The 22,770-nt window shown below is 41.9% G+C and overlaps 1 protein-coding gene across 1 annotated transcript; it reads right to left on the reverse strand.

Moving 5' to 3' along the window:
• Positions 1–19,494: 19,494 nt before the first annotated feature.
• On the reverse strand, positions 19,495–20,653 carry LOC140478519 (C-C motif chemokine 17-like). Its single transcript, XM_072571777.1, has 4 exons — positions 20,425–20,653; positions 20,193–20,307; positions 20,017–20,094; positions 19,495–19,736 (listed from the first exon to the last, which is right to left on the reverse strand). Exons 1-4 carry the CDS (start codon positions 20,504–20,506, stop codon positions 19,703–19,705), a joined length of 309 nt encoding a protein of 102 aa, XP_072427878.1. The 5' UTR covers positions 20,507–20,653; the 3' UTR covers positions 19,495–19,702.
• Positions 20,654–22,770: the final 2,117 nt, after the last annotated feature.

The raw sequence follows: 22,770 nt of genomic DNA on the forward strand, positions 1-22,770 counted from the left end.
AGGGGGTGAGTTCCCTTATTCAGTGTCGTTGGCGCTTTATATGTTGGTTTGTTTTTGCTTTTTGTTGTTTATAATTTTTAATAGTTTTGTAGATGTATTAAATGTAGTGGTTTTAGTTTATGCAGTTTTTATGTTCAGTGGATCATGTGACACTAAGGCTCAGCGATTTATGGTTTGAATTCCTCCTTTCTGGAATTTAAATGTTACTGCAGAAGGTTATGGCTAATGAATTGATGCCCTGGAATATCAAGGGAAGTCACTCCCCAATTAAGAGGAAGAAGGCACTTTTGAGTCTTAGAAAGGAGAGAGTGGATATTGCTTCGTTACAGGAGACACACTTGGATGATAGGGTGCATTTGAAACTACAGCAGAATGGCTTTGATTGGGATTATTTTTCATTTTTTAATATCAGAAGTAGGGGAGTGGCTATATTGGTAAGGAAGAATCATCCATGTAAGTTCCTAGAGTGTGTTAAAGACACGCACAGGAGGCTTGTAATTCTCAAAGCCCTGATAAATGGGAAGAATATGGTGTTTTAAATGTTTATTGCCCTCCAGCTCATCCTCTCAACTTTTTGGTAGATGCGTTTTCCAAACTGATCAGTCTCGAATCTGACATATCATTATAGGGGGAGATTTTAACTGTCTCATGGATCCCACAGTAGACATTTTGCCCAAAGGCCCCCCGATACCCTCTGTACAAACTAAACCATTAGTGGTTCTGTGTGTGGAGTTAGGGTTGGTGAACGTCTGGAGGCGTCTGCACCTTACAGGCAGGGATTTTACATTTTTCTCCAATCCACATGGATGTCACACCAGGATTGATTTTTTTCTGACCCCTGTGGCAACCCTGGACTTGATGGCATCTTGTACGATCGGTAATACTACCATCTGTGATCACACTCCAGTGTACCTGTTGGTTAAGATTAAGGACATTACAGTGGGTTCAAGGTATTGGCGAATGGATCCCTTTATCCTCAAGGATAATAAGTTTGTGAAGTATTTCTCTCGGGAATTTCAAGCGTTTCTAGACATTAACTCAGGCTCAGTTAGTAGCCTGTCCATCCTTTGGGAACCTGCCAAAGTCTATGCGAGGAGGTTAGTTATTTCCTACTCTGCCTGTAGGAACTGGCAGAAGGGTGAGCAGCGACGTCTCCTCGAAGCATGGTTGAAGGCAGCCGAGAAGGCTTACTTCGACAGGCCCTCATTTGCCAAGCTACAGAGGATTACGGTGCTGCTGTCTGCATTGAATTCCGTGCTCATGCAGACAGAAAAGAACGAGCTTACTTTTGCAAAGCAAAGGTTATGTGATTATGGTGACAGGCCAGACAAAGACTTATCATATCTTGATAGGAAACGGAGTGCCCCACAAGCCATTACAGCGATTAGGGAGGGGTCTGGGGACCTGACCTGTGGCTCTTAAAAAAATTAATGTGGCATTTCAGAGATTTTACTTTCAGTTATACCAATCTGAGGTTTGCAAGGAGGAGCGTGCCAAAATGGAATCTTTTTTTAAGGATCTGAAGCTTCCGGGCATGACTCCCGAACAAGATTCTCAATATCTCCCTATCAGAGAAGAAGTGCTCGAAGCTGTGAAGCGACTTTAGAATGGAAACATGGACTTCCTAGTGAATTCCATCAGGAATTTATAAATATATTGTCAGGCCTGATGCTCAATATTTTTAATGATTCATACAGTCATGATTGTCTCCCGCCATCTCTGAGAGAGGCCAATATTTCACTTATTCTTAAAAAGGGGAAGGTCCCAGAGGACTATGCTTCATACAGGCCCATTTCACTCTTAAATGTGGACTTTAAAATCCTCTCTAAGTCTCGCATTAAGGCTGGAGATGTGTTACCTTCTTTTGTTAAAGAGGATCTTCATAAAGGGCCGTAGATCTTCCAATAATTTTAGGAGGCTGCTTAATGTAATTCAAGCATACTAACAGTCAATACAGGGATTGGTGGTTTCTCTAGATGCAGAGAAGGCATTTGACCGAGTTGAGTGGCCATACCTTTTCTATACTCTCGAGTGGTTTGGCTTGGGTGAAGTCTTTATAAAATAGGTAAAGGTTCTCTACAGTGGCCCTCTCGTGGTGGTCATCACCAATGGGGTACAATCAAGCAATTCTAACATTTTTAGGGGCAGCCAGCAGGGCTGACCCCTTTCGCCACTGCTTTTTATGTTGGTGATTGAATCATTGATGGAGGCCATATGTGAGGATCCCAATATATCAGCTCCAGAAGTGGGGTCAAAAATGCATAAGATTTCGTTGTTTGCGGACGATGTCCTAATATTTTTGTCAAATCCAGCAGTTTCAGTGCCTTGCCTGATACAATGCATCTGTGCATTTAGCATCTTTTCAGGGTTCAAGATTAATCTTGTGAAATCAGAGGCTATGCCTATGGATAGTCTTACGAAGGTGCTAGGTCTTGAGGGCGAATATCAATTCCCATTTAAGTGGTCACAGGGGGGTTCTGTGTATGTGGGCATAAACCTTACTCCAGATCTGGATCGGCAGTTCAAAGCCAATTTTGTTCAATTATTTGATAAAATTAAACAAGTTCTTCAAAGATGGGAGGCACTTCCAGTCTCATGGTTCGGTCAGGTAGCGCTTATCAAGATGAATATTCTCCCCCGTTTATTATACCCTATACGGATGCTCCCCCTGAATTTCAGTAAACATTCAGGAGACTGAACGGCTGGTTCAGCTCTTTTATTTGGCATCGTAAGCGCCCCCTCATTAAATTAGCTAAACTGCAACTGCCTCACAGATTGGGGGGAGTGGACGTTCCGGACATTAAAAATTACCAACTGGGGAGATTCAAGTTGGCGGCGACCCAGAAAGCGTGTGTCTGTAGTGCTCTGCCTAAAACTTGGGCAAAGTGGGGCACCCACCTTCACCACACCTTTTAAATCATTTAAAGTAGTTTTTGCCCAGCATAGATAGTCATTTTACATCAAACTTGGATAGTTTGGTTTTGTTATTAGAATGACTAAGGGCAAAAACTCCCGCAGTTCGCAACAGGCAGGGACCCCTCTCCCATCCCCTCCCCCAGCAGCAGAAATGCCCGCGGCCGCCTCAGGGGACTTACCTGCAGAGGCGAGCCTGATCTCCGGGATCAACAAGCGGCAGGAGAGGATCAACACCTTCATCGAAGAATCCAGGAGCAGGTGGGAATCGTTCTTGGTCATGCTGCAGAAACAGGACCGAGAAATCGAAAAGCTTGAACAGCGTGTCGGAGGGGCAGAGTGAAAGGCCGTGACCTCGGAGACTGCTGCCGAGTCGTCCGTGGGCTGGGTCCAGGCTCTGGAGCAGCGAATCCGGACCTTGGAGGTGCACATCGACAACCTTGATAATCGGGGCCTTTGAAAAAATATTCGGTTGCTCGGCCTTCCTGAACGGGAAGAGGAAGGCCAGCTTGTAGACTTTCTGGAGCAATGGCTCCCACAAATATTAAAGTTGGAGTCGGGAACAAGCCACGTGTGGGTGGAGTGGGCCCAACGTGTTGCTATACGCAGGCCCAGGTCGGACCAGCACCCCTGCCTGGTTCTGCTCCAGCTCCAATGTTATAGAGAGAAGTAGATGCTCCTGGAAGCCTCCAGAGTCCTGAGGAAGGATTCCCAGGCCATGATGCACAAGGGTTCCAGGATTATGTTAATCCAAGACTTTTCTCCAGCCGTGGTCCGCGAGAGGAGGGCATTCGATGAGGCGAATAAGCGCCTCAGAGACCTAAATATCTAATATGCTATGCATTATCCGGCAAAGCTGTGCTTCAGCCACGAAGGATCCATATATAACTTTGGATCACCGGAGAAGGCTAAAGAATTCTTGGACTCTCTTAAATAGACTATGGGACTTAAACCGTATGGATAATGATATTATTTTGCCCCCCTTCCCCCCCTCCTTCCCCCCTCTGGTTTACCCTTTTTTCCTTCTTCATCTTTTTTTTCAATTATCTTTTCCAGGAGGCAGGGAGGGGACTTATTTGTTACTCTCTATTTGATATTTTTTAACCAGTCTTGCGGCTTATTCCACTTGTGTGGGAGGGGGGTTTTCTTTTGTTCTACCTTTTTTTTAGAACAGGGTTTTCTTCTTTTGTCATCATACTTAGTTACCTAATACTTGCTGGGATTGTAACTCTGTAGTTTTAACTTTATAGTTTTATATATTTATATTTTCTATTATGCTTGCTAAACACACCTAGGTGTTGGTGTGGGGCGGGGGGCAGGGGGTGGTGGTAGTGGGTCACTCACTTTTAACTTTGGTTTCATAGAACACTTGAATTTGTCCATTCCATTATATATTGCCTGGGCCGAGGGTGAGGCACTAGTTAGGAGGGGTCACGGTGGGGTTATTGATAGGTAGTTACGCTCCCTGGGAGCAAGGGAGAAAATCTCCTTTCAAATGTGTGTTTTTTTACTTAATAATACGTTTTTAATTGTATTGGTGTAAATGTCTTAAAGAATGTTTGCTTTGTGAATTTTTCATGGTCTTTACTCAGGGTGTTTTGAGTGGGGTTCTTCCTCCTTGGGGGGGTCTCGGGCTTGCCTGGACAATCATGGCTAGCCATTCGCTTAGGTGGTGCACCTGGAATCTGGATTAGTGGTGCTGGAAGAGCACAGCAGTTCAGGCAGCATCCAAGTAGCTTCGAAATCGACGTTTCGGGCAAAAGCCCTTCATCAGGGCTTTCGATTTCGAAGCTACTTGGATGCTGCCTGAACTGCTGTGTTCTTCCAGCACCACTAATCCAGAATCTGGTTTCCAGCATCTGCAGTCATTGTTTTTACCTCAGTGCACCTGGAATGTCAAGGGGAGTAATTCACCAATCAAAAGGAAGAAGGTGCTATCAAACCTTAAAAAAGAAAGGGTTGATATAGCTCTTTTACAGGAGACAAAGAGCACTTGACAAAGAGCACTTAAAATTACAACAGGGTGGATATGACCAGGCCTTTTTCTCATCTTTCAGTTCCAAAAGTAGGGGAGTAGTCGTTCTCATTTGGAAGAATCTTCCTTTCCAAATCTTGAGCCAGATAAAAGATGAGTCTGGGCGGTATTTACTGATCAAAGCCCTAAAATATGGCGAGGAGTATGGAATTTTGAATCCTTATTGTCTTCTGGGGCACCCCTTCAATTTGTAATGGAAGCATTCTCCAAGTTGATGGCTTTTTGGGCCCGCCATACAATTATAGGAAAAGATTTTAACTGTATTATGGATTCAGAGACAGAGAGAATACCTAAGAGTACTATGGGTATATCTCTTAGATCTAGACAATTGGCGGATCTGAATGAGGAGCTAGGGCTAGCAGATGTATGGAGGTGCCTTCACCCCCTGGGTAGAGACTTTACTTTCTACTCTAACCCACACAGGTGCCACACTAGAATTGATATGTTCTTTGCTCCCTCAACCCTTTAGAATTCCATATTGTTCTGCAAAATAGAGAACATAGCAATTTCTGATCATTCTGCAGTATATGTGGAAGTCAAGACGAGCGACGAGGGACAGGCCCCCGACATTGGCATATGGACTCCTTCTTAATGAAGGATAGCAAATTTATTGAATATTTTTCTCAGGAATTCAAAACCTCTTTGGAAATTAATTCAGGTACGTCCAGTGACCCGTCAATGATGTGGGAGACCATTAAGGCTTTTGCGACCCAGAAAAGACAAAAGGGAGAACAACAGCGCCAGCTTGAGGCTCGCTGGAAGGCAGCTGAGATAGTGTATATTGATAGGCTCTCTATTACTAAGCTACAAAGGATCACAGCCCTTAGGACAGCCTTGAATACCGCACTTACCCAAACAGCAAAGAGGGAAATATTATTTGCAAAGCAAAGACTATATGAATATGGCGGCAAGCCTAGTAGATACCTAACGTATGTTGCTAGGAAAAAAAAGGCTCCTCAAGCTATTACGTCCATTAGGGAAAGTGCTGGTACTCTGACTTGTGATGGTAAAAGGATCAATACAGCCTTCAGAAAGTTCTATTTTGATAAATCGCAGGGCTGTGAGGATAGAACTAAGAGGGAGTCCTTCTTTACAACCTTGACCTTTCCGGTCTTAAACTTGGAGCAGGTGTCGATCCTGAGTGCTCCCCTGACAACCCAGGAAGTATCGATGCAATTAGACAGCTTCAGAGTGGCAAAGCACCTGGACCAGACAGATTCCAGGTTGAGTTTTATAAAGAATTTATAGGGGAACTGGCTGGTCCACTTATACACATGTGTAATCACTCACATAGTCAGGGCTGCCTCCCACCTTTGTTGAGAGAAGCAAATATTTCTCTCATTCTTAAAAAAAGAAAGGCCCCAGAAGATTCATCATATAGACCAATATCTTTGCTAAGTGTGAATTTTAAAATCCTTTCTAAAACGTTAGCATTAAGATTGGAGAGGTTCTTACCATATATCATAAAAGAGGACCAGATGGGGTTTATCAAGGGCCGTAGGTCAACTAACAATATTAGAAGGGTCTTAAATATGATACAAGCCTGTCAACAGGGAAGAATACTGTTCGATGGGGAGGTTATGATGTCTTTTGAGCAGTTGCACCAGAAGTTTGGACCGCCTAACAGGGACCTTTTTTGGTATTTCCAAATACGAGACTATATACAGAAGAAGGAGAAAGTGAGGACTGCAGATGCTAGAGATCAGAGCTGAAAATGTGTTGCTGGAAAAGCGCAGCAGGTCAGGCAGCATCCAAGGAGCAGGAGAATTGACGTTTTGGGCATGAGCCCTTCTTCAGGAAGAAGGACAAATGCCCAAAACATCGATTCTCCGGCTCTTTGGATGCTGCCTGACCTGCTGTGCTTTTCCAGCAACACATTTTCAGGTATATACAGAAGAAGACCACATTAATAGACAGTCCCTACAAATCGGATAGGGAAAGAAGAGTGCTATGGCCAATGGGGCCACCCTTGGTCAGTATTCTTTATCACTCATTATATAATGAGGCATTGAAAGACATGGAACGACTATTTAAAACATGGAAACAAGAATTTGGGTTAGAAATCTCTTTAGAAATGTGGGAGGACATCTGGGAAAATGCCAGAAAGATCTCTCTTTGCAATAAAACTCAAGCTATTCATTTAAAGATACTCCGTAGGGCTCATATAGCACCTGAACGACTTGCAAAATTTAAGGTAGGAGCATCCCCAATGTGTCCTAAATGCAAAATCGAAGTGGGCACTCTCATGCATTGTCTATGGACATGTCACAAAATCCGCAGGTACTGGGACAGTGTAGCGAACGCCCTGACAGAGATCTTAGGTACGAAGGTTAGATTGGACCCAGTGTCTCCTCTCCTGAGCTTATCAGACTTGCCCTCCCTGGACGTGAACAGGAGGAAACTATTTCCATTCTCTCCTTTTGTACAAGGAAAAATATCTTAGTGAATTGTGCAGCTGAAGGCCCTCCAGGACTTTGGAATTGGTACAGGTTAATCATTTCCCCTTGACTTCCTCACAAATATGATGCACCAAAAAACCGAATTATTCTATAAAATATGGCAGCCCTTTTTGAACTATATTGACACAGATATTTCAGCCATATTGTCCAAGGCTTTTGTCTGGCTGTGGTAGTTGTTCTGGCTGGTCTGGGGGCCCCCGGGAGGAGGAATCCCATATAAATACGGGTTTTATTATGACTTGATGTAAATCCATTTTGAGCATGTACTTAGTTATTTAATTATTCTGTTATTTTTTTGCTAGTAATGTATGATATTCTATTTTATGTTTTGGTTGTTTGTAGGATAGATTAGTAGTTAGTTGGGTTTTCCCTTTTTCTTATCTATTTAATTTTATATTGGTGTTTATACTTGTTTGCATGACTTTGTAATTTTGTAAAAAATGTTTAAAAATTTCCTTTTTTTCAGTAAAAATACCTGTTAAAAATAAAATCACCAACTAAGCTTGCTTTTGTCTAACGTGAGTCATTGTGCTTGTGGGGATCCTATTTCAATATGGTTAGATATTGAAGCCTCCCAGGCAGGGTGTCCCCTTACTAGCTTGCTGTTTTTGGTCAAAATGAGGACAGTTAGGGAATATTGCCATCGTCCAATAGTAATCAATACTGTCAAAGCATGGAGGGCAATTCAGCAGAGGGAAGGAAATATTGGCAAAAACATCCTTTCTTACACCTGTAGTGGGTATGCCAGGTTTTCATCCGGGGATGATAGATTCAGGATTTAAACATTGGGCAGCTAGGGGTATGTCCTGCATGGGCGATTTATTTGAGGGAGACTTACAGAAATACGAGCTATCTAATAGGGACCTCTTTCGCTTTTTTCAAGTTAGGGATTTTATTAAAAAAAAATTACACTTTTGACTGATCCCTACAAATCTGATGTAGAGTTGGGGGTGCTAAGTGCTAAGAGACAATTTTTCTGTCAGTATTTTATATCATCAATTGGGGGGTGCCCCCTTAGATGAGTTTGATTGACTCTGCAGGGTGTGGGAGAGAGAGCTAGGTGTTAAAGTCTCCTCAGAGGTATGGGAAGATATTTGGGAAAATGCAAGAAAGGTATCAATATGCAATAAGACCATTCTTTACAGTTGAAGATCTGCCACAGGGTCCACTTGGCTCCGTATTGTTTGTCAAAATTTAAACCAGGGATATCTTCAGCATGTCCCAAGTGTAAAGTCTGTGGGGCACTCTTACCCTTTGTCTCCGGTCTTGTGGTAGGCTTCAAGCATGTTGGAGTGCTGTGGCACGTGCCCTATCTCTCTTCTTCCGAGCCAGCCCAGTATGTTCCCTGCAGACGTGTATAAGAAAAAAACTTTTCAATATCCTCACTTTCTGCGCAAGATAGAATATTTTGCTAGGTTAGGTATCCAAAAACCCTCCGGGCTTGTCGGGTTGGCGGAAGATTGTTATGGAGCACATCCCCTTGGATTTTCTCACAAGTATGGTACACCACAAAACTGAGAATTTTTATAAGACGTGGCAGCCCTATCTGGAATACCTGGACACAGATTTATCTGCCACACTAACAAGGGCTTTTATATAGCCATAACAATTGTTTTTTACGAGTCCAATATCTGGGGAGGAGAAACTGTGAACATATGAGTGTCTTGTTTGGCTGAATTGAGTTATTACTATTTATTAGTTTGTTGTTGGTTATTATTTATTTAGATAAATAGCTAGGTTGTTTTTATTTTATTTATATTTTTCTATATATGTTTAGACATTGGTACGTGATGTGAGTTGGCTTTGTTTTACTTGTATTGATTTTTTTATACTGTTTTGAATTGTATTGCTTTGTATTTGTTGTAATATTTTTAAAAAATCTATGTTTTTCAATAATATATATATATAAAAAGAGAAGTTTGCAGCACCTAAGTATGCTCTCCCCCTGAATCTGCTGTCCACCAAATCCAACTCATCTTTCCCCATTGCCTTCAATTTTTAAAAATGTTTATCCACTCTCCTTTGGAAATGTTATCTTCATTCTGTGCCATCATTGCTTCCAGTAGCTTTTCCAATGACATAACAATTGAATTGTGTCTGAAGTAGACTGTTTTATCAATTTTGTCCAACTGCTTTCTGAGATATTGTCTGGAGTTGTTTTTTGGTCCTTTGTGGATTGATAGCATTTCTTTTATACAGGTACTTGATCAAAGGCCTGTGCCCTACCATGTTGCTTCATCCTTTGGTCTTTCCCAGATCACATTCCAAGAATGATTCACTTACTCTACAACTGATTGAGCAAGCTTAATCCTGAAGGAATTGCCTGTCATTCTGGTCCTGTGGCAGAGGATAAGGAAAGAAACCAAAGGGGATATCTACTGCTATGGATAGAAAGCAGGGACAGGATACTGAGATTGCATGATCAGCCATGATCATGTTGAATGGCAGTGCAGGCTTGAAGGGACAAATGGCCTACTACTGCATCTATTTTCTTTGATTCCACTACAGCTTGTCCTTACCAATCTACCTGGTGGAGGTGTATTTGCCCATGACTATGTGTGGTTGGAGTGACTACTGCACAGCCTTGTGGAGATGCAAACCTGCCTTCACTCTGATGATGCTGTCAGTTGTGTGGTACGACAACCATGCTGTGTGGATTTGATGCAGAACTGGTCCAGCAACTCAAAACCAGCATCCAAATGGTGTTGGAGGGCCATCAGAAGCAACATTTTTGTACTCAATTACAGTCTGTACTTCATGGCATGGTTCACCTTCAGTCACCAGTTGCTATCAATGTAATGACTTAATTCTGGTTCAATGAAGAGTGCAGAATTGTATGAGGTCAGGCTGAAGCATTTGTACTGATGCTATCTTTAGCCAAGATTACTGAGTGGTTATCCATCTGGACCTCCTCCTAATGTCTCCAAAAGCACAGATGCCAATCTTAAGCCAATTCATTTCAATCATCATGATATCAAGAAATGTATGAAGGAACTGTATACCGTAATGGCTGTGGGTCCTGACGACAATCTGTCTTTGTGCTCCAGAAATAGCTGTGCGCGACTGTGCTCTTATCTAGGGGTCAGTAAGCTCAGGTGGCTGGAAAGCTGGTTTGTTATATAGAGAGATGACAACTGTACAGGTTCAATTTCTGCACTAGCTAAGGTTATCATGAATCACACTTTCTCAGTCTTTCCCCTCGCCTGAAATATGGTGACCCTTTGGTTAAACTGATGACCAGTCATCTCTCTTTAATGAAAGAGCAGCCCTGTGGTTGCCTGGGACTTTGTTGACTTTACCATGACCTTAATATAAAGCACTAATATCTGCATGGTAAATGGAAAACGTATATCTTGTCCATAAATAACAAGAGACTTGAACAGTTGTCAATCTACTCTCAATGATCAACAAATGATGAAAAGGATGGTGGGACTTTTACAGTAATAATGTGCTCACAAGATGTTTGGTTTGGATTCTGCCAGAGCCTAACAGCTCCTGACATCGTTATAGCTTTGGTCTAAACAAGGACAAAAAAGCCGAACTCAAGAAGTGAGGTGAGAGTGACTGCCTTTGACATGAAGACATCATTTGACTGAGTGTTGCACCAAACAGAACATTACAATAGGAGCTCCTCACGGTATTGTCCTGGGCCCAACCACCTTCAGTGCTTCATCAATGACCTTTCCTCCATTATAAGATTATAAGTGGATATGTTGCATCTAACTCACAATCTATGTCTCAATAATTTACCTACCATCTGCAAGATGCAAGTCAGAAGTGTGATGGAATAGTCTCCTGGGAGTGCCTGGAAGTGTATTGTTTCAACAGCATTCAAGGAACTTGTACACTATGTAGGACAAAGCAGCCTGCTTGATTACCGTGCTATCTACACATTTCACATTCACTTCCTCCAGCAATGATGCACACTGGAAAGATACACAATCTCTTGAAACAACTTGCAAACCTTTTGAGGGAACACATATGAAACCATGACCACTGTCACCTAGGAAACAACAAGTACATGGGAACATGACAACTGTGAGATCCCCTCCGATCCTACACACAGTCCTGACTTGGAAATACATCACTGTTCCTCCACTGTTGCTGGATTAAAATCTTGGAGCTCTATTTCCCACAATGCTGTGGATGTACCTACATTTTATGGACGGCTGTGATGCAAGAAGTTTGCTCACTGCCACCTTCCCCAAGGCAGTTAGAGGGAGGTAATAAATGCTGGCAGTGCCAGTGAGGTCCACAGTGAGAGAGAACTTTTGGAAAACTCAGTTTGCAATGACTCCCAGCACCTGCTCCATAAAACCTTTCAAAAGGTGCAACCTGACTAAATAACTCAGGCTAATTCATGCCAGCTTCTCACAATTTTGTGCCCTTCTTAGACATTCAGCTACTTAACAGCTTTTTAATAACTCTCTCTTATCATTTCAGATGATTTCTGAGTGGAGTCAAGCATCATTTTTGTTCTGAATCTAAAACTTGTTCAGCTCCTTCAGTGGCCAACATATTGCTTGAGTCAAATGTTAGTGTTGGCTACATGAAACAATCATTTAACTGAGCTGGCAACACAAAGTTAGTCCATTATTTCCCTTGGAAGCACTGCACTCAGCTTCATTGCATATTGATATCCATGCGTACGTTTTTGAGTCTTTGGACTTTATGGACAGTTTCGAGTCGATAAAATCAAAGTATCATATAAAATAGCAACAGAATTCATGATCTTGAAATGTAAGTGAATTATAATTTTAATCTGCGCTCTAATTATACTTGATCCACTAATAGCACATTACCTGGAATCTATCCACGGTATTAACTTTCTGTTATTACCACAGGAGATTAAATAGTACTTCCTTTCACATTTGAGGCATCTCTGGAAAAAGTCAATGGATCTTTGCAATATTGACATGGGGAAATAGTGAAACTGTTTACACAACCTTCATAATACACATGTGGCTATTATGATCCACCAAGAATATTTCTACGTGAAAGAATGCATTGCACAAAACTAGATGTCTGCCATTCATCGGTATGCAGATTGGCAGGACAGGTCTAACTTACCCCAGGGTACTTCCAAGCTTGAGAAATAATGACATGATGCATATCCATTGAGTTGCTCATACTAGTTTTTCTAAATTCTTTCTTGTGATAGCTCCTCATAATTTTCACATCTTTGTAAGAGCAATTTTTGTGGTACTATGAGTTTCAATTAACACTCTGCTGCACAGAATTACATGGTCTTGTTTGACCTGGAAAGGGTTCTTAATGCAAGGTACATTTAAAAATAACTACCATTCATAGGGAATCAGCAGGAAAACACTCTACTGATTGGAGTCATACTTAGCTCAAAGAAAATTGATTGAGGTTGTTGGTGGCCAATCATCATCTGTCTTAAAATAGTGCAGCAGCAGTACCTCAGGGTAGTGACCAATACCCAACCATTTTTTGCTACTTTATCCTTCCCTCTATGATTTTTACTTATTCATTTGTGGGACTTGGGATTCACTGGCTGGCCAGCATTGATAACCCATCCCTATCTACCATTGAGAAAGTGATAGTAAGCTGCCTTCTTGAATCGCTGCAGTCCACTTGCTGTGGGCTGACCCACAATGCGGGTAAAGAGGGAATTCCAGGATTTTGACCCAACAACTGTGAAGGAACGGTGGCATATTTCCAACTCAGGGTGGTGAATGGCTTGGAGGGGAACTTGCACATGGTGCTGTTCCCAAGTACCTGTTGCCCTTGTCCTTCTAGATGGAAGTGGTCATGGGTTTGGAAGATGTTGTCTCAGATCTTTGGTGAATTTCTGCAATGCATCTTGTAGATAGTACACACTGCTGCTACGGAGCACTGGTGGTTGAGTGATTGAATGTTCGTAGATGTGCCAATCAGGTAGGTTGCTTTGTCCTGGATGGTGTCAAGCTTCTTGAGTGTTGTTGGAGCTGCACCCATTCAGGCAAGTTGGGAATATTCCATCACAGTTCCTAGCTTTTGCCTTATACTTGGTGGATAGATTTTGGGGTATCAGAAGGTGAATTACTCACCACATTATCCCTAGTTTCTGACTTGCTCTTGTAGCCACTGTGTTTAGGTGGTGAGTCCAGTTGAGTTTCTTGTCAATGGTAACCCCATGGATGTTGACAGTGGGGGATTCAATGATGGTAAGACCATTCAGTGTCAAGAGGCAGTGGTTTGAGAGACTCTTATTGATGATGGCCATTGTCTGGCATTTGTGTGGCATGAACGTTACTTGCCACTTGTCGGCCCAAGTCTGGATATTATCCAGATCTTGTTGCATTTGAGCACAGACTTGTTCAGTAACTGAGTCGTCGCAAATGGCACTGAACACTCTGCAATCATCGGTGAACATCCCCATTTCTGACCTTATAGCAGAGGGAAGATCATCGATGAAGCAGCTGAATATTGTTGAGCCTAGGACACTACCCTGAGGGACTCCTGCAGAGATGTCCTGGAGCTCAGATAACTGACCCTCCACAACCACAATCATCTTCCTTTGTGCCAGGTATGACTCGAGTTGGCAGAGTGTTTGCCCCCAATTGCCATCGATTCCAGTTTTGTCAGGGCTCCTTGATACCATACTTGGTCAAACGTGATCTTGATGGGTGCCACTGGAGGAGCCCGAGATTAATCACCCTCTCAGCACTTCTGTCTGAAGATTACTGTGAATGCATTTGCCTTTGCTTTTGCACTGACGTGTTCGGCTCCTTCATCATTGAAGATGGGGGTATATGTGAAGCCTCCTCCTTCAGTGAGTTGTTTAATTGTCCACCACCATTCACGACTGAATGTGGAAGGACAGCAGAACTTAGATCTGATCCGTTCGTTGTGGGATTGTCTAGCTCTGTCTATCACTTGCTGTTTATGCCATCTGGCATATGAGTAGTCCTGTTTGGAAGCTTCACCAGGTTCATACTTCATTTTTAGCTATCCCTGATTCTCCTCCTGCCATCCCCTCCTGCACTCTCCATTGAACCTGGGTTAATCATCTGGCTTGTTGATAATGGTTGAGTGGGGGATATGCCAGGCCATGAGTTTGCAGATTGTACTGGAGTACAGTTCTTCTGTTGTTGATGGCCCACAGCACCTTATGGATGCGTAGTCTTGAGCAGCTCGACCAGTTCAAAGTCTGTCCCATTTAGCACAGTGATAGTGCCACACAAAATGATGGAGGTTATTCTCAATGTGACGACGAACTTTGTCTCCACAAGGACAGGCAGTGGTCACTTTTACCTACACTGTCATGGACAGATGCTTCTGCAACCGGCAGATTAGTGCGTTTGAGGTCAATTATGTCTTTTCCTCTTGTAGGTTCCTTCACCACCTGCCACAGACCCAGTCTAGCAGCTTTATCCTTTAGGACCCAACCATCTGGATCAGTAACGCTGCTGCCGAACCTCTCTTGGTGGTGGACATTGAAATCCCCCACCCAGGGTATATTTTGCACCCTTGCAATCCTCAGTGTTTCCTCCAAGTGTTGTTCAACACGCAGGAGTACTCATCAGTCAAAGGAGGATAGTATATGGTAACCAGTAAGAGGTTTCCTTGTCCATGTTTAATTGAAGCTACGAGACTTCATAGGATCCAGAGTCGATGTCAAGGACTCCCAGGGCAACTCCTTCCTGACTGTTATACCACTGTGCCACCACCTCTGCTGAGTCTGTCCTGCTGGTGGGACAGGACATATCCAGCTCTCCCGATTTCAGCACTAGCCCCCAGATGTTGGCAAGGAGGACTTTGCATGGTCAACAGGACTGTTTTTTGTGTTTTTACTGTTGGCTTTTCCTGTTCCAAGGTCGATGCCAAGTGATCCGACTGGTTTCATTTCTTTGCTGTGACGTTCTTGCGATTGATACAACTGAGTGGTTTGCTAGGCCATTTCAGAGGGCAGTTGAGAGTCAACCACATGATACAGCCAGACGTAAAGTTCACTTATGATTGCATAGTGTTCAGCACCATTCATGATTCCACAGATACTGAAACAGTCCATGTGAGCAAAACCTGGACAGTATTCAGGTTTGAGCTGGTAAGTGGCAAGGAACATTCATGGCACACAAGTGCGACCTCAAACATGAAAAAAAGTGCCATCTATCCTTGACATCCAATGGTTTCCTACTACTGAACCCAGCATTTTGGGGATGGCTTTGACCAGAACTGAAGTAAACTATCCGTATAAATACTGTGGCTCTAAGAGCAGGTCAGAGACTTAAAAGGCTGCAGTTAGTAACTCACCTACTGATTCCCCACAGTGTGTCCACCATCTACAAGATACAAGTTAGGAGTACAAAGTTAAAAATCACACAACACCAGGTTATAGTCCAACAGGTTTAATTGGAAGCACACTCCAACACCGGCATCTCCAAATCAAGTTAGGAGTGTGATGGAATACTCCCCACTTACCTGGGTGAGTATACTTGCAACTGGTTGGGGTGATGCTGTACAGGATAAAATAATCTGGTGGATTGCCACTCCATCTGTCACCTTCAGTATTCATTATCTCTACAATGATGCACTGTGGCAGCAGTTTTTATTATTGTCAAGACGCGGTATAACAAGGTCCTTTGACAACGTGACCTATATGATCTAGAAGCCACACTCCAACCTGACTTAGAACTATTATCGCTGTTACTTCACTATTATGTCAAGATCCTGGAATTCTCTTCCTGATAGCAGAGCTATATCACAAGGACTGCAGTGGATCATGAAGGTGGATCACTACCACCTTCTCAAGAACAACAAAATGTGCAATGAAACCTGGGTTTCCTTGTATGCATTCATGTGCAGCAGGTGGTGAAGAAGGGAAATGTTGGCCTACTTGGTGGGAAGATTCAAGTACAAGAGCAGGGATGGTTGCTGCAATTGTACAAAGCCTTGGTGAGACCACACTTGGAGTATTGTGTGTAGTTTTGGTCTCCTTATCTGAGGAAGGATATTCTGGCAATAGTGGGCGTTCAACAAAGCTTTACCAGACTGATTCCTGGGATGCAGGAAGGATGTACAAAGAGTGATTAGATCTGTTGGGGCTTTATACACTGGAGTTTAGATGAATGAGAGGGATATCATAGAAACCTATGATGTTCCAACAGGACCAGGCAAGGTAAACAAAAGAAGGATGTTCTCAATGACCAGAGAGTCCAAAACCAGGAGGCACAGTGCAAGGATACGGGATAGACTATTTAAGATTGAGTTGAGGAGAAATTCCTTCACCCAGACAGTGGTGGGCCTGTGGACTTCTATGTCACAATGGCTGCTGTAGTGACCAAAAAGGTATTAATAAAATCTGGAATTATAAAGTTGGTCTGAGTATTGAAGACTCCGGAGCTATTATTAATTGTTATTTTCAATCTATTTTGTTTACTAGCATCCTTTAAATTGTTTTTCCAATCATTGTACCTGTCTGGCCTACATGCAACTCTTGACCCACAGCAATGTGGTTGCCACTTAACAGCTTTTTGGATGGCTTGAAAAACCACTCAGCTCAGAGCAATTATTCATGGGCAACAAAGTCTGGTCTTGCCTCATGAAAGATTAAATGTAAAAGTTTTAGGAAGACCAAAACTGATGATTTTATTCCTGATGTCAAACTCCATTCCCATTTGCTGACTCCACCCCTTTCCCTGGCAACAGTCTAGGGTTATATGTCTGTCTGTTTATCTGCAATGTGAGTGTCAATTTATCCCTGAGATGAGCTTCCAACCTCACAGTCATGACATCATTACCATTGCCTATTTCCATCTCTATTAAGTCCCCTGACTTTACCTCTGTCAGATCATCTGCTGCTGAAACCTTCATTCATACTTGCCTTACCTTAAGACCCTACTATTCCACCATATTCCAGGCTGGTTTCCCATTTTCAGTATTCTGTAAATGTAAGGTAATCCAAACTTCTGCTACCTATATCATAAATATACTGCCTGGTTCCCATGCAGTCCCTGTGCTGACCTAAATAGGCATCTGTTTTGATATTGACAGTTCCAATTCTGTTTTGTCTTGTAAATATCTCAAAGGAGCATTTTAAATAAAGCATTTCTAATGCCAAAAGTTACAATGAAATGAAAATTGACTTTCAGTACAAATCTCAGTTAAATCACCATAGTCCCAGAGGACTGCCGTCTCATTAGGTGATGGTTTGATATGAGGATCACCTTGCCTCAGGTGAGGGGTGAGGGACGTAGGACCTGCATGGTGGCATCAATCAGTGCTGACGTCACTCTGTATTGCAAACCAGTTATTCAGCCAACTGAGCTACCTGACCTCACAAAGTTCAATAATGTGCTCTAAAGCATTTAACACATTTTTAAACGTGAACTTGTGTTTTAAAATTCAGAGTTTATTTGCATATAAAACGTTGCGCTGAAAGTTTACATAGCAGGATTAGTGGCGATATGGCAAGTGAAGGCATTGAGAGGAAAGCTTGACACGTTCCTAACACTGTGCCGTCCCAGCTCGGCGAACAGAACCACAACAATGAGCACCTGAGCTAATAATCTTCTCACAAACTTTGAACTGTGGTGTATTGTCAGCAGCAGAACTTCAGCAGTTTCAGTCGCCTGCCAGATGGCCATTCAAGGGCTTGTTTTAAGGACCACTCTCTGTTCTGTCAGCATATCCTCTGGGCAGAACCTCCTTAATTCATAGCTTCATACCCAAAGAAGATCCCTGTTGAGAATGACCATCCACACCAAAATTGCTCGCACTCAGTAACCTGCTAACCCACTATTTGTTGGGGCCTGCCTGCCTGCTCCAGCCTTTTTAAAGCCAGCCTGCTCTTTCTGGATAAACCAGCCCTGAAGTTGCCTCTCCTTTATGCTGTCACCTCAGTAAAGTCTGCCCTATAATGGCGACACTGCCAAGGCTGTGGGACTATTGTCTTCTGATTGCTTGGTTCTTTGGGGAGAGTGTAAATGGGCTGCCACCAGCAACATGCCATCCCATGATCCCAAACCCCATTGGCAAAGTGTTAGCTCCTGGTGACAGCATGTCTGTTACGGTGGCAAAGCCACACCCAAAAACCTTCGAATTCAGTGCTGAGGATTCAAGTGTCTCAAGATGAATGGATCTTCCTTAGGGCATGAGGAGTAATTTCCTCTCTCAGAGGTGTTCATCTTTGGAACTCACTATACAAGGGCAGTGCAGGCTGTGTTATTAAATATTTTCAAAGCTGAGCAAGAGTTTTGATCTGCAGGCAAGTCAAATGTGATGGGGGAACAGCCAAGAAAGTGGAATGAAAGCCATACTCTCACTAAATGGTTGGGCAGGTTAAAGCAGTCAAATAGCCCATATTTGCTCTATTTTTAGATGAAAGAACGACTAAGAGGGACTGTGCATTGCTCTTCATGTCTTCAGGGCAGCTGGGCTAATGGATAGTTATTTTAATCAATCTGTTTGGGCATACCTGTGAGTTAGGTGGTACTTGAACACAGAAAGTTGGACCTACAGGTACTACCATTGTGCCTGGAGAGCCCACTTGATGAATGCTAAGTGCCTTTCAAAAGCAGCAAATGAGGAATATTCCAGGTAGTGTATGACTGGCCATGTTTCCATTAGTGAAACTCATAGAATCCCATAAAAAGAATTCTTGTTGTGAAAAAATACAATAAAATTTGCTATTTAATTCTCTGACACTTACAATTAAAAATGCCCTGATCTTTAAGCACAGAAAACATTCCTCAGTGGTTAGCACTGCTGCCTCACAGCACCAGGGTCCCAGGTTCGATTCCATCCTCGGGCGACTGTCTGTGTGGAGTTTGCACATTCTCCCTGTGTCTGCGTGGGTTTCCTCCAGGTGCTCTGGTTTCCTCCCACAATCCAAAGATGTGCAGACTACGTAGATTGACCGTGCTAAATTACCCATAGTGTTAGGTGCATTAGTCAGAAGGAAATAGGTCTGGGTGGGTCACTCTTCGGAGGGTCGGTGTGGACTGTTGGGGCTAAAGGGCCTGTTTCCACACTGTAAGAAATCTAATCTTACACATTTCTTGTGCTTTACTACTCTTGTAAATAAATTACAAACAATCATGGCAAACATTTTAAAATATTTTTAATTTATTTTGTGTGCAAAAACAGTGAACAAATAAATAAGTACTTGTAGTATAATTACTTATTCATGTTCAATGGAACATACAATTCTAAAAGCTTACACATCAGTTGATAGTAAGATAAAAGTGGTGTTCAACAACATGTTTAACAGTACATAGATACTATGTAGGAAGGTTTTAAGTTTGATAAATCAAACTGATACAGCTGCTTAGTCTTCTCGGAGATGTTCTCAGTCCTGATATGACATTTCTTCCAGTTTTTTGCTGAAACACAAAAGGAAACTCTATAAGTTTTATATAATCTGACCTGTTGGGGCAAAAGCAATACACTAAAAATATAGCCACTCGTTGCTACAACATGCTAAATAATGCAAAGGACTTATTCACATTTTGCAGCAATTAAATAAGATAACATTTGTATTGAAATTTACATCCAAAAGGCCAATTGTGGAGCTACACTTTCTTGCCATGGGTTTATCAATGTCAAATACTTTTTCGGTGTAATGGACAGCGAGCTTGCTGAATGTTGGAGCTTTTTCCATACCTCAAATAACGGAGAGCTCTTTTCACCCATTTGTTCTCAGGATCTGTACACACTGCCCGTCCTCCAACTGTGTAGAATCTGTGGTATCATTAAACAGCATTTTTTAACTTCACAGAACATCATCAAATAAGACGTGGTTTTCAATCAGGTGCGCTACATCGAGTTCCTGTACTTACATGATTGCATCTATATCACATACTTCATTGGATTGCTGTTCCACATAGCCACTGATTTTCCTCAAAGGCAATCGCCCCTTTGAATAACCGAGACAGCAGTCGCTATACATTGATTCTAGGAGGGAAAGCAAAAGGTAACTTTAAAAAACAAAATACGTCCGAGCCCTGACTAAGTACTGTTCGAACAGGCAGCCCTGCTAGTAATAGGTTAAAAGGTAGTTGTGAAACTTACGTGCTGATACTGAGAAGTTAACAATGTCCAGCGTTAGCAGGGAGAGGACAGTCACCAGCAGCAGTTTCCTGAGTGCATACATTGCTGGCTATCGCTGTGTTTCTTTGTTGTCGAACGTGTTGTGTTAGCTCAGTCTCTGAGATGTGATGTCCTGTGCGAAGCTGCCAACCCGTTTATATACACTGGCCATGCTGTTGGGATTTTTCCAGATCAAGGAAGTACATTGCTGATATATCCCTCTGGGGTTTCCTCTGTTGCTTTCCTGGTGTGATCTGCGGTCTGTGATGTAATCGGTTTATTCTTGTATTTTATAAATAGATATTTAACCTCTTCATTTCGCAAGCTTCAGGCACCGTCACCGTTCCCTTACTTCCCAAGGTATTGAAACTTATTGAAAGTTTTATGGTCAGTTTTCTGGCTCCCAAATTGTTTCTACTCAGATCAAAGATTAATCACAATTACGTAACAATCTAAAGTGAGTTTCCAAAGAAATTAATTCTTCAATATGAATTGAGAACCAGGTTTTAAATCTCACAACACAGAAAAATAGTAAATGTGAACATTTATTCTATTATTTAGCAAAAATAGATTTAAAAACAATCAATCCTTACAAAAGGAATGAATGGATCAGAAATGCAAGGCAAAGAGTCATAAAGGTGAGCTTTGTTAACCAACTGGTTCAGAGATGTTACTACACATTTCTGGAGCAGGTGGGACTTGAACTTGGGTCTCCTTCTGCCTATTGTACATTATATTTGATTGTATGCGGGTATTTCCAGTGATAATTAAATGTAATATGTATTTTACATACCGGATGTGGTTATTATTGAGGGTGTGGGACTCATACTGAAAAGACGAGAAGTAAAATTCTGGCCATGAGTGTTGAAGAGTTCATGTTTGATGTTAGGAGACATAGGAAAGAAAGCATTTCATATTACTTCTGTGAAAGCAGCGAAGGGACATATTGGGGACATGTTAAAGCAGAGAAAATTCTTTGTCAAAGAATGAAACAGTTAGCAATATGGCTGAAGGCTTTGTACATGGCTGCTCTGAATATTAGAATTCCCATTTTGTATTATGATGATCAGTGGAACCTTTCTATTCTGAAAGGTTGCATTTGCTCTCTTCTGTGCCGTCACTTGGTAATTCCCCTCATGAATAAACTAGGTTTGACCTTCTTTAGCAGTCTATGAATAAAGAGTTTAGGATGTATCCATGTCAATTTAAATACATCTAACCTTGAAAGGAAATCTGTTCTTGCATAGTTTCTAGAAAATTTATATCTGACTTTGTGTAACAGCAAACAAATTGTGCAACTCTCCATTTGCCAATAAAAAATTATTTGGTTAATTTGCAATTGACATGCACAGAGTCAAATCATCGCTGAATTAGGCAGGTTTCAGCTAAGCTAGCAACACAATGATGCAAGGTCTACAATTTTGAAATTTGAAGATGACTTAACAAACACCTGATGAAGAAGCAATGCTTCAAAAGCTAGAGCTTCCACATAAACCTGTTGGATAATAACCTGGGGTTGTATGATTTTTAACTTTGTTCACCCCAGTCCAACACCCGGCTTTTCCAAATCTTGAAACTTGTCAGTATTGTAAAGAGTGAGGAAATGGTAATGAACCAAAAAGATGTATTACAAATGAAATTAAATGTGGGAAAGCAATTCATTTCATGTGCAGAGATAGTACATGCTAAATTTTATCATGTTCAAGAAAAAAAGTGATCTGAGACTTTATAAGCAGATGGTGGTCATGGCAATGTCACTGGACTAGTAATCTCAAGGCCCACACTATTGAGCTGGGGATGCTGATTCATATGTCACTATGACAATTCATTCGGAAATTGAAAACTAGTTTTGGACCCTAAACCCCTGGCAGTATGGTTGACAGTTAACTACTCTCTGAAATGGCTCAGCAACCACTCAGTCCATGTGTAGTTAGCAATGAGTAACAAACCCTAGTCTTGCTAATGACACTATCCCATGAAATTTTTAAAAACACAATTTTTCATTTATTGAAAAAAAAGATGAACAATGTTTTAAATAAAGCAGAGGGAAAACTGAGCTTTAAAAATAGAGGTACAGGATTTAAAAAAACAATATAAATTATTAATTCTATCCAGTTTTCATGTTGTCAGCTTCTGGATATCACAGTTTAGGAAGGATATGAAGCCTTGGGAGAGAGTCCAGAACTGATACAGACACTGATTTACTAGAATAATTCTAGGGATGACAGATTACAGTAAAATAGATAGCATAAAATGGGATTGAAGTCCTTCAAGTAGAGAACACAAAGATTTGGTAATGGTGTTTAACATTTTAAAGGATTTTACTAA

This window comes from Chiloscyllium punctatum, chromosome 6 (assembly GCF_047496795.1).
Source record: "Chiloscyllium punctatum isolate Juve2018m chromosome 6, sChiPun1.3, whole genome shotgun sequence".
Classification (NCBI taxonomy): Eukaryota; Metazoa; Chordata; class Chondrichthyes; order Orectolobiformes; family Hemiscylliidae; genus Chiloscyllium; species Chiloscyllium punctatum.